Source organism: Equus quagga, chromosome 3, assembly GCF_021613505.1.
Source record: "Equus quagga isolate Etosha38 chromosome 3, UCLA_HA_Equagga_1.0, whole genome shotgun sequence".
Lineage (NCBI taxonomy): Eukaryota > Metazoa > Chordata > Mammalia > Perissodactyla > Equidae > Equus > Equus quagga.
Window position 1 is genome coordinate 93,684,920 of NC_060269.1, and position 13,617 is coordinate 93,698,536.

A 13,617-nucleotide genomic window follows, 5' to 3' on the forward strand; every position below is an offset into this window, starting at 1 on the left:
TTCATTTAGAATTTAATATCTTTCCATAATTAACATCTCAATGAAGTCTGAACTCTCTTGGGCATACACATGTGTGCAAAAATACATATGCAAATTACACATGTCATCTGACCTTAAAGTTTGAAAGCAAATAGCTGGTTAAGAGTTTTACATGCTAAACCCAATTTTTACGAAGTTATGTATACATGAATATTTGTATGCCATTCTTGCCCATGTGAAGTGAGGAAAACTTGAGCATCATTACAAATTCTAGGAAACTTAGAAAAACACATTTTTATAAGGTACAAAATAATGTAAATACTTTACCCATTCCATAAATTTATTTTTTTTTTTTAAAAAAAGGAGTTTTTTTACCCAAGGAGTAGAAAATACTTATTTAGCAAACCCTTAGTTACTATCCTGTTCAGAACACATTAAAATGAATATTTTAATTTTACCTTTTGCTTTAAAAATAATCCTACAAATTATAAGGATTTGGTTACCGGCTGTGTCTCCCTGCCATTCCCAACAAAAGAAAGAGATGCTTTATTTCCTTTTTTAACACCTTGCTTTTGGGGCCACATACCATAAATTGTAGGAAAAATGCCAAACAAAAAAGTTGTGGTTTAAAATAAAATTTCTTTAATAAAAAGATATAAGGTTGGTTTAACCAAAGTTAACAAACCCTTTATTAAAGGCTCAGAATTCATTTTTATATCTGCATTTAATCATCAATTGTTCATAGTCATATAACCAATATGTAAAATACAAAGTTAAATCCCACACAACTATTCTTACATAAATTCAGGGCATTTATAAATTTTACAGAAAATATATACCAATTTGGAACAAAGTGGTTCATCTAATAAATGTTCTCATGAGGCCAGTTACCTACAATAAAATAGAAACTAGAAAGTACTACTAGGAACCATTAAGACCTTCTTGTCACATGCATAACGGGAAAACACACTTGGATGGGTGTGCACACGCACACACACACAAACATATACACACAAGCCTCAGAAACCTGAAAGTTGTCTACATACTCCAAAAGTGAGCTTTTTGCTCCTATTTTGCTCCTCAAAACACTCCACATATGTGTTTTCCAAGAAAGAACTTTTCTAAAATATGTATGGCAAGGCTTGACATATATATTAGGTAGTTTAAGAAAAAGAAATGATTTCAAGTAAAAACATTGAGATATCTGATTTAAAGTGGGAAAGAATTTATTTAACTTCTGCCATATCAGGACAACAAAGCAGCCCTTTCATGTCACCACTCATTAAAAGGGCATTACAAAACATTAACATAATGTAGGAGCCCCTGTTTTCTTTCAGGCACTTTCAAAGGGCATCTCAGACCCAGAATATCTTCTAAGTGTGCAAGAAAACAGAGCTGCAAAACGATTAGTAAGGCAAGATACTAACGTCTCCCTTTTTATTCGAACATTAATAGTCCATGTTTTGGAGAGATGCTGGATTTAACATTCAAAGATATGCAGTATTTAAGTGTTAGGAATCAGCGTATTATCAGCAATCTTAGGTTTAATAGCTACTATCAAGCAATTGATTTCTAACGCACACAACAGAGTTCGACAGTATATGTAAAAGAAGATGGCCTGGTTTTTGCCCTCAAATGCACAAAAAGAATTTTCTTTTTACCACCTCAAAACAGTCTTTGGCCTTGCTGAATAATTATAGAGCTGTTATTTTACTGTGAAGCAAAATAAGCCTTCAAGTGTCCCTTACTTGATCTCAGAAGGTCAAATTCTCTGTCCAACAGCTCCTCTTCTGTTAACTTGGAGAAATTATCCTCTCCAAAAGGATTCCACCCTGACATATCAGGTGGGTTACTGACGTTCTTCTGATTTGTAATATTTGCAACTGCCTCTTTATCAGCAACTGACCTATAGTAATAATTAAGAGAAGAAAAAGAAGAGAAATAATTAGAATTGAAAATTTTAAAGTGCCCTAGTTCATACTTCATAAACGCTTAGAGAAGCAGATCATTTTGTTATGAGGGAGACAGCAGATAAGGGCATGGATTGTGAGGGAGACCACCGAGGGTTTGAATCACCTCCAGACCGTCACTAGCTGTACGTCCTCCGGCAAGTTCCTTAACCTATGTCTCAGCTTCCTCACCTGTAAAACAGGAGTAACAGCATCTACCTCATAGGGTTACGGAGAAGATGAAATGATTTAATACACATAAAGCAAAGAGAACAGTGTCTGGCAAAAAAATAAAATAAAATAAGCACTCAATAAATATTAACTATTATTATGATAGTGAATGAGCCTTGAAGTGAAAACCAATTTCTATCAACGGTATCACTCTAAAATCACTACTGAGTAAGGTGATCTTACGTCTTGGTTGAGACACCACAAAAGTTTTCCTTTTGACAAAGGCATTCTCTATATAACTACCAATAAAACATGAACTGCTAGGATTGCTTTACAAATTAGCTAAAACTAGATGAGGGTTATTTTCTATATAGTAAGTCATTCATGGTGTTTAAAATATCTATATTCTGGGGCCTGGGACCACTGGTTCTAAGAAAGTTATCTAACAGGCCTCTTGGCTTTTGAGAAGATGTGCGTCTAAAGACTTCTTAGCCTAAGTATCCCTGGGTCCCTCTCCTTCAACCTAGCCTGGAAATAGAACACAGGCACGAGGCAATGTAACAAAGTTGTCAAGTTTATTTCATAATTCAGATCCAGGTCTTCTAATATTGGCAATGGAGGGAGAATCTCTATTTGCTTCTAAAGAAGTATCTCAGTTTTGCAAGCCCTGACTCACCCTCTTCCCCTTGGGAGCTCACTTCCATTGCCACCACATAGGTCTTAAAAGGAAAGAGAGGGCAAAAGTTGCCCATTTAATCCCCTAGTCCAAGCCCCCTCAGTATAGCTGAGCCAAGAAAGGAATGTTTAAACGCTTACTGAAAGCTGGAAGAAAATAAACATAGTAATTGACCAACAAGTAGATAGTCTTTCTTAGTAAATATAACTTAGGTATGTTAATAATAAACATTATTCAGCTTAGAACTCACTCTGGGAATGTATTAAGGTCTGAGGCTGTCTCCATATGACAGAATCCCAACTCTAATTCCAAAACTATCCTCAAGGACTTTCAGAGTCCTTGAAACACAAATGAGAGAGGCTAAAACTCAGAGAAACGGGCATTCCCCCTCCTGTCAATCATCCTTTTCAGAACTTTCTGATTCTCTATCTGAATCATCCTCTTCCTGTTCCTGAGATGACTTTATGGACTTGTCCTGGTAGACTGTAACTCAAGGGGGTGGGGGGGGGGGGGGGGGTCACCTTAACCTACAGTTTAAACAGGTATTAAAATATTAAAATGTGTCTACAAGTTCTTCCACAGTCCTCCCTTCAAAGGGCATAAATGAATTCCCCTGCCCTTGAATGTGTGCTAGTTCTAGTGACTTCATTCTGACAAATGAAACACGGCAGAAGCACCAGTGTGTGACTTCCGAGACCAGGCCATAAAAGGCATTACAGGCTCCTTCTTGCCCTCTCTTTTGGACCATGTTCTAGAAGAAACTAGAATAAACAACTGCTTGTTCAGAACAGTCTTTGGCTTTGCCAAAGAGAATACTCAAACAGCCTTTTGGAGAGATCCATGTGGCAGAGAACTGAGGCCTCCTGCCCAAAGCCGTGTGAGTGAGCCATCTTATAAACAGATCTTCCAGCATCAGCCAACTCTTAACTACAACCTCATGAGAGATCCTTCCATGGACATTTCCATACAGCTAAGCCACTCCTAAGTTCCTGATCCAAAGAAAGTGTGTGAGATAATAAATGTTTATCATTTGTTTTAAACCACTAAGTTTTGGGGTAATTTATTAAGCAGCAACAAATAACTGATACAACAGGGCATTTTATATCATAAGGAATAATATATACGTAGGAGATGTTTACTTTTCAACTATTATTTGAATAAAACACAGTAATACTCTCTAATATTCAACTAACAATATATTAACACAGTGGAAGGGTAGAAATTTTAGTAGAAGAGTGAGTGGGAAAGAAAAGGAAATAATCATGCTAACCAAATAGTTACCCTTCCCCTCTAAGTAGCTACTTGGTTTCTTATCTTCTACTCAAATATCCCTTATACACTTAGAACAAAATATTTAATCTCAATTCTCATCTTCCACTGACTTAGTCATAAGCAAGAATATTTGGTTACAGATAACTTTTTAAATTGTTGTAGAAGATGTGCTCAATACATAATCCTTGGTAAAGACTGATATTAAACAGGAACAATATTAGTGAAGCAGCATTGAGGCACCAAATGTGGCTGCAGCAGTGTTCCTGGGGTATATTCTGTGTTCCTAACTTTTATTTGCTGAGTATATAATTGTTTCTACCCATCTAACCATTACCCTTTCCTGTTCCATCCTCCCATTGCCCTCAATACATAATTTCACAGGAGTTGAGTAAAACAAGTCTTATATCCTTTCACAAATATCCAACCCAATATTTCCCAAACTGGGGTATGCAAGATGATTTTGATGATAAACTAATTTTTCTTATTTTAAAGTTACAAAAAAAAATACTAAAGTTATAAAAAAGTACTTATCTAACATAGCACATCTGTGATTTCATGAATAGTATCACCAGCAATGAGATTTAAGTAGGCAGTGCTATGGTAATTCACACGAGTTAGAGGTATCAGCACCTTGCATGCCTACATGTGCCTCAAATCTTTAGATACTCATCTTCTTTTACAACTAATCAGAAGTTTACAGGGTACATATGCTATAAAACACTAACATGAATTTTCTCATACAGGATTTCCAATTCATGACTCCTTCTCATCATTGACACAACTTTGCTTCCAGAGGTCGGTATCCTTTAGAATATGAAGTATACGTAAGTATATATGCTGTATCAGAGAAGACAGTTTAATGTCTTTGTATTTTCCAACTACATATACTAGATATAATTGACATTTTTTATGTCAGTTAACATCAAAAGTAAAAAAAAACAATCTAATTAATAAAACAGCCTTGTCAGTATCTTAAACTAAACAATATTGAGCAGAATACTCTATTTTTAATGAAGAATAAAACTATCCCATTCTTATCCCTAGGGGGCATATTTCCAGGTATGTCTTTTTCATAAATTTATTAGATTGCTCCTTGTATTTCAGACTATATCTTAGTGGCATTAATTTTGTTTAAAATGTATACTATTTGTTTTAATGTTATTATTTACAATAATGCCATTAATTTATTAAAAAAGAAAGTGCTATATGGGTAAATCAAAAAATTGTAATAGAATAGGCAAATGACAAAGTGTTTGGCAAATAGTGATCTGGATCTTTAAACCAGACTTTCCTCTTTTGCCCTGCGCTCCACTTAGACATACGTGTCATAATTCATGCACCTCAATTTTTGATTTAGGAAAGCACTTCAATAAACCCATTTGTTTTCTCTCTCCCTTCCTTTCTCTCTCTCTCTCTCACACACACACACACACAGGTTGGGAGGCGTACTACAGCAAACTGTATACTTTAACTCTCTCTTGACCTGCTCAGTGAACAAGCATGCTACTGATGTTGCTGTGTCTCATGCCCAATGCCTAGCCAAAGCTGCAGACATCTTTTCCCAGCTAACATTTCATATCCTGAAACAGTGCTGCTGTATGAGAACTTCTTCAACAGTGTTGTATCAGAACTTCTTTAGCGTTCCAGTAAGTTCTAATAGCTACTTCCTCCTACGTATCTAAAAATATTAGGAAGTATTCATAATGGTCAATTCTTAATGACAAAATCCTGAAGTACCTCCCATATCAAATCTAAGTTTGAGAAAATTTGTATCACAATTCTTCAATTTATTGTAATGTTTTCCATATGAATTATCCATGAAAAATAACTCTATTAACCAATGTATCTAAATAACCAAAATACACTATGCTATGGTAACAATGAGCCTGCTGTTTCTCATCATCTTAAAAAAGATCCAAATGACACATTAAAATTTTTGTACCTGTTTAAATTAAACCAAATTAGGCAATCTTTATGAGTAAATATATTATCAAATTAATTGGAAACAATAACAAGTAAATAGAAAAAGTTAAATTAACTTGTCTACAAGGATTTTTTTTTTTTGAACTACTAAAGCAGCTTGTTAGGGTTTTGTTTCTACTTAAATTACAAAGAATGTCTTAACATATAAGCCAATAATTTCCTTAGCCTTAAATGTTGCTGGATGTTGCTAAGCTATCCGCAAACAGCAGTTAGCAGAATTAACTGATGAAAATGCAAGAAAAGATGAGGATGCACAGGAACCAGAAGAGAGGCCTAGTAACAGAAAACGGGAGACTCTACAGAAAGATGGGCTCTAAATTAGTTCAGGAGCCACTTAGTGACTCTCCTCTACAATCAGACCCATTTCCACAATAATTCCCTTTGCATTCATGGAAAAATACTTGCCTATTGGCACTATACGAGGAGTCCATTATGGCTCCAACCTGCGCTGGAAGCGATGAAGTATAAGAAACTAAAGCTGGTGAGAACTCTTGAGGGGAGGTAAGATATTCCGGGGACGCCTGTTGTTGAGTCTGCTGATGCTGAGCTAGCATTTGCTGCTGCAAGAAAGCCTGCTGATACTGCTGCATCTGAAACAAGAAATGCCATTAGACCAAAGAAGGCTCCAAGTCGCTAAAGCAGTGTCAGCCTCGCATCTATTTACTACCTTTCCTTTTCACATTGGCAACAACTCAGAAACCTGAAAAACAACTTATATCTGAAGAAGCAGCTTGCTACTAGAAAACTACAGCAAGATGAAATAAATCTATTTAAAAAGTTATTTAACTGGACTTGTGATCATTTTGCAATATATACAAATATCAAATAATTACCTTGTACCCCTGAAACTAATATAATGTTTTGTCGATTATAACAGTTAAAAAAAAGTTGTGAAGCTAGGTTCCATTGACAGGATTCATAAATCCTCCTTTGAATAGTTTAAGAAAAGACAATAGAGTAGCATAAAGTCACTAACACAGCGGTTGCTGTAAAAAAAAAGGTCAAACTATTCTCTGAAGCCAATGTACTTTTCCTTTGGGTTTCTTTTTTTATTCAACAGAGATCTGCTGAACAAAAGAGACATATGACAAAAGATCATGGGTAATAGATCATTTCCCTTATACTATGAGAAAAGAGAAAAATACCATCAGTTAGTTACACTGTGCCAAATTCAGGTGCTATAGTTCAGCCCAATTTAAAGCTGCTTGAGAATATATGACTGGCTTTAATAAAATATATGTTAATTAACTGACTTGAATTGATGTTGAATTTTTAAATTCTGAATAATACCATACATACTGTGAATTCCAACACAGGAACGTATACTCAGAGAGAAATCTCTAGAAATTATACAACACTTACCATTGCAGGATACTGCGATGCGGAAGGTTGTGGCTGATATACGGAATTCATTAAAAACTGTTGTTGAAGTATCTGTTGCTGCTGCATTGCATGTTGATACTACAATGAGAAAAACAAATTCATCAATATTACTCATCCTTTTTTGTGCTATAGTCTTTTTTTAAAAATACTGATCATACCATAACAATGATTTGGGTACTCAGTAGTCCGAACACCAATGTCAAATAGCTATAGTCAATAAGTGACTGTAATTTATACACGCTTATTGGAATTGGTTTCAGAATTATAAATGAAACATAATAGATTCAACTAAAACCATTTCCAGTGCAGTTTAAGGATGAAGAAACCTAAACTTAAACACATTTCCCAGTTGATAAAGACCCCTGAAGTGACTTGTGTCCAGGACTCATTATAGTATATTCCCACTTTCCCCACTCTCCCCATCAATGAGATCTTCTGGCCATCCAATGGCATCACCTACCTAACTACTCTCCACTCTGGGTCTATCAGTCAAGACCAGCGGAGGGAAACACCCATGCGAAGTGTCACCCATGTAAATGGCTCAAAAACATTTCAGGAAATGATGAAAGGATAATGATGACAGTCAAATTTAAAATAGTTTAGTGAAACTAGAAATTTGTAGGTTCTGATGAGGCAAAGGACAGAATAAAACATACAGTCATACTTTTCTATGTCCCTCTATGCCATCCCTGGCCTAAATGCCATCCCTATACACACACACACACACACACACACACAAGCCAGGCAAAAAATAAAAAACAAACAATAAGAACAAAAACCCAAGACAGTGTTACTTCTGAAAGCCTAATATCACCTTTCCAACAATAACATTATTAGTCTATGTATCTGAATTCAAAACCTAACTTGAGAATGATAATATTCATCATAAATCACAGTGCTTATTCTTGATGCCAAATGACCAGATGAACATTCTTTGCTACATAAAGCTATCATACAACCTATTTCAATAGCATATTCTTAAGTACCTCACAGAATGCAAATAAAAGACATAGTCTTTGATAATCAGGAAATCGAGCAAAATGTTTACTTGATTTTAGAATTCAAGATGCCCATGATACAAAAGGGAATTCACTGATATTCAATAGCAGCATGAATCTCACAGCACTATTTCCAGATCTAAAGTAACAAAAGAATTACCTGCTGCATATAAGCATCCTGATGCAGCTGATGTAGCTGATGCTGCTGTTGCTGCTGGTGAGGATGACGATGCTGTAAATGAAGTTGCTGCAATCTCCAATCTCCTTGTTGTAGTTGCTGAAGTACTCTATGCTGCTGTGGAGGCTGCTGAGGGGTCCCCTGACCCAATAAAATCTCAGGGCCATTTCCAGATCTCAGTGCTCCTAAAAGAGGTTTCCAAAAACTTACATTAACATACTCATATTTCAATAATATGGCTGGATTTCAAAAGATTCATTTCAATAATCATTTAAGTAAGGCATTTATATCCTTATTTTATAATAAGAAATTCCCATATGCATATATCTAAAGGGATTACTTACTATAAGTACCCATGAAAGATTTTTTTTGTCAGCTACAATGCCAAACAAGTCAACATCCAAGAAATGCTTCATCTCTCCATGAACACACCAGCCATGTCAGTCTGCTCCACATTTCTCAACTATATCATGCACTGTCATGAGTCTGTGTCTTCGCCAATATGATTCTCTCCATCCAGAATGCCGCTTACCACCTACTGCAATTCTTCTTATCCTTTAAAGTTTAGCTCAAATCTCTTTTCCTTCATCTAACACTTCCTCTCAGTTTTCTAACATTTTATTCTGCTTTGCACATATTAATTGTTTACATGGCTATTTCCTAACCAGGGCCCTGAGAGATGGAGTGATGACTTACTTATGTTAGTGCCCCAAAGAACCTTTTATATAACAGATGCTCAATAAATGCTACTGTGGTGAAGCTGTTAACACTGTCTCCTAAACGGATATTTATTTATAAGCTTCATTATTTTACCCTAGGAAAATCCTATGAATAAACTTTTGAAATTAATGAAAAAGTAAGAGACACACAACATCAAAAAGAGGAAATGCAATATACTATCATTTCAATATTCTCTTCTAACAAGCTACTGTAAATTCCAATGTGACTGTTTAATCCTAAGGGGAAAAAAGGAGGGAGAGTGCAAGGAGGGAGAGAAGGATTCTTTTTCTTCAATATTAACATCTTCAAGACTCCCCAGGCCTTAGATACAATAACACCTCTGTGAAAATACATTTATAACTATTCCTAACTGTTCTAATCATAAGAAAAATGCATGCTCATTTTAATTATTCTTGAAATATTGTAAAAATAGAAGGAAGAAAATTAAAACCATAATTCCATCACACAGACATAAGCCCCATTAGCCTTTTAAGTGTATTTCTTTCCAGCTGGAAGAGCATTAAAAAGTTCATCTCCTCAAGTATACATTCACTTTTGAGGGCCCTGATGTCTAACTGGAGAACACTTGTGGCTGGGGAAGCCCAATCACAAACCAATGATCATCATGCAGTAACTCAAGAGGCTCAGCTCTCCCCTTACACACTGTAACTTTTCTCTAGTGTCATTAAAGTTCTCAAGTGAAAGCCACAGAGCACCAGAGAACTCTCAAACAACATCACAACAATCCTACCTGAAAACAATGCTTTCAAGTACAGCATTAAAACCCTCAGACTACTATTATCCATTTTGCAAATAATGAAACTAAAGCTCAGAGAAGTTAAGTGAATTCACAACTTAAATGATAAACTCAAAGAAAATATTTACAACATATTTGGCAAAGAACTAATGTTCAGAATACGTAAAAGTAAAATCTTCAGAGCAATAAATATAAAAGACAATCTCATAGAAAACTGCAAGAGATAATTCACAGAAGAAAACAAATGGCCAATAAACATGCAACAGTACTATTAATCAGGAATATTAAAATAAAAACAAAAATGTTTCACCTCTCAACAGGGCAACATTTTTAAACACCCGATACTATCACGTGTTGGCAAGGACAGGAATGAAAGGACACTCACACTGTTGTTGGTAATGTAAATTTTTGCAGTCTTTTTGGATGGCAATTTGGCAATATCTGCCAAATTTTAAATGAGTATACTTTTTAATATCTTCCTCAGAAAAATGCTCTGACACAGAAATCAAGAGTCTGTTACAAGGCTGTTTGCCACAAAACTATTAATAACAGCAAATATTGGAAATAACCTAAATGGTTACATAAGCTATGGTATATTCATGCTATGGAATATCATATACCTCTTAAAAACTACACGGTAGATCTATATGTACTCATGTGCAAAGCTCTCCAAAATATATTAAGTAAAAAAAAAAGGAAATCAAGTTGCAGAGAACTATGTATAGTGTGAATCCATTTATGTTAAACACAACATGAATTACTTATATCCATAAACATGCAAAAGCATAAAAAAAGACTGGGAGGATGCACACTGAACTGCTGCTAGTTTTTACTCTGTGAAGGAAAAATGGAGAATTAAATCTCTCTCTAAATACTACTGTGCTGCCTGAATATTTCAGAAGACTATATTCAAGTGTTGCTTTCTGTATAATATTTAATGGGGGGAAAATGTTAAAGGATGTACATACGGGAAAAAAACAGAGAATTATTTTTCCAACTTAAGCTAGAAGCATGTAAGGAAGAGAAACGCTGCCCCTGACAGGGGAGGAGGCCTGACACTCACAGGCAGGTCTCAGTGTTCTCCTGAGAAACATAAACAATTTCACAGAACACCCACATCAGACAAGGCCCTCCTGTGACTGTGATGGATCAGAACAAGCAGCCCACACCATAATCATGTCTGAACACTGACGAAATCAGGAACATTGTCCAAACCACAAAAATGACCAAACCTCTCCTATCCTGGCTAATCTGACCAACTGCTGCTGCTTCACCAGCTGAGGCTCTTGCTTCCCTCCTTCTAGATAAGATTTATTAAGACACCTAATGATCCTGACAGCATCCAATCCAGAGCCAAGCCCCACTGCCTTAAAGCCTCCCCCAAATTACCTAAGACAAGCCCAAATCCTTTAATGTCTTTTCAAATACCATTTTACTGAGACACTCCCAGAGATTGCCATGATATGTGAGTAATAAACCCAATTTGCTCAAATACAAGTGTGCTCCTAGGGGTCTTCGGCTGGAGGGCATTGATACATGATAGATAAGACTAATAGAATCTCCAACCTGAAAAGGCAGAAAAACGAGAAACTAACATGGAATACGTACTATGAAATAGAATCTTCCTAGATACCACACACCTTGTCATTTACTCTTTATAACAGGAAAAGTACTTGTTATTCCCATTTTACAGAGAAGAAGAGTGAAGCTAAGAAACAGTAAAATGGAAATTTAGACACAAGACTTCAAATTCCCCTATTTTCTCTTTTCCATGGAATAATCTTCCACCCATTATACCTGACCACCACAGAGGTATGCAGCAATACACCCGGTAACACAAACATTAATTCCCCTTCATATGTACTTTATTTAACAGTAATAATAGTGGTTAATAGTCAACACTCTTAAGGACATATTATGTGGCAGGCATTATATTAAGCAGTCATTTAATCCTCATAACTATCCTGTAAGACAGGTACTAGTATTTTCATAACATATATTACCAAAAATGGGAGAAATAGGACTGAAATCCAGGTGTATGAGACTCAGAGTGTCGCTCTTAGCTCTTAGAGCATCCTAATCGAAAACACTGTAACATCAAAACAAAACACACAATAGCGTCTTTGCTTCACAATACTAAGTCTGTCAGTAATTTATACGCCCAGGAAATCCAGCCATAAAAGATCTAAGTTACCTACAAAGGGGACGAGGCTGGTAGGGCTGTACTACCTTTCGCTCTGTGGTTACCGAGCTCAGCAGGAGCAGGGACTTTAACAGGCGTGGTTGAACTCTGAATGGTCAGCACACTGGGCGTGGCAGTAGTAGAGTTGGCCTTTGGTCTTTGTCTCGGTGCAATTGAGGTTTCTGTTGGTCCAATGGTATCTGTTATTCTACAAGAAAAGAACTCATTTCATTCCAAATATTGGGATTATTTCTAATTTATTATTTGTTCTACGAAGTATCTATTTCAATAGGTGCATTTTGATTATTATTGGTGATCACGTTAGTCTTCTTGGTTTCTTCCTAGGTCTCATTCTCAAGTAGTAAATGTCTACTGAAGACAGGAAAGTAAATAAAATAAACATAACCACTTTCTTTAAACCAGTATGCTACCATTCATAGTCTGCCACTGAAGCTGGCAGAAAAAGACTTAAGATTGCTCTTAAGGAGATGAAATAAAGGAAACAAACAGAAACTTCTCATAAGATTTTGGACAAAATTGAGAGCCAATTCTCTGAACCAGACAGAGAAATAAAGATAACAAACAACAAATAACAGTCTCCCTTAGCTTGGACTCCAGGCCTAAGAAAGAAAAAACTGCACCCCAGGGCATGTAAAACAAAAGAAGCCAAAACTTCTAACAGGTGGGTTATCTGCTCACATTCAACTTCTTGAAACTTTAACTTGGCTTTACTCAGAAGAGTGAATGGAAATTATATAAAACTTTTCCTGTTAGGACTTACTTTAGGCCACAGATGTGGGTGGTCAAATGGTAAGCATAATTTTATAAGCTGTAGACACTAAATATAATTTGAGAAGACCTAGACATTTGCTTTTCTCTTTCAAAAAAAAGCAAGGAAAAATCTTTAACTTACATATTTATCAACTTTGCTTTCTATAAATTCAGTACAAAAACTCAAATACTTTTTAATAGGGTCATATAGGTTCACTTTTCATAGGTTCACTTTTCAAAAAGATTGCAATAAAATTCCTTAACAAGTTCCCTTAGCACATTTTCAAGTGATTTGATACTTAAAAATTTTGCACACATGATTAATAAATACACGATTAATCAAGCACACATGCTGCACTTGGAGGAAGTCCTGTCATCTACCATAACTACCCAGATCTACACCTCTTTCCTATATTGTATGTACCACAAGAGGGAGCCCTGTTAACAACTATCTTTCTAAAAAAGAAAAGTGAAATTGAATCAAAAAATTTTAGAAAATCGTAGAAATACATTCTATGTGTGCTGTTTTCTAAAAATAACATTAATGTTTTAGATGGGATGGGGATGGTCCAAGTCATATGAAAATGGAACGAAAAGG

General features: G+C 35.7%; 1 protein-coding gene across 3 annotated transcripts in view; it reads right to left on the reverse strand.

Moving 5' to 3' along the window:
* The window catches only part of BMP2K (BMP2 inducible kinase), a 117,056-nt gene that overhangs the window by 21,996 nt on the left and 81,443 nt on the right, over nt 1-13,617 (reverse strand). For all 3 annotated transcript variants that reach the window (XM_046656328.1, XM_046656327.1, XM_046656329.1), the window contains exons 10-14: nt 12,296-12,456; nt 8,572-8,774; nt 7,393-7,491; nt 6,436-6,620; nt 1,728-1,885 (exon numbers count right to left, since the gene is read on the reverse strand). In XM_046656328.1, coding sequence (XP_046512284.1) covers nt 1,728-1,885; nt 6,436-6,620; nt 7,393-7,491; nt 8,572-8,774; nt 12,296-12,456 — 806 coding nt within the window. The remainder of the gene's footprint in view (nt 1-1,727; nt 1,886-6,435; nt 6,621-7,392; nt 7,492-8,571; nt 8,775-12,295; nt 12,457-13,617) is intronic.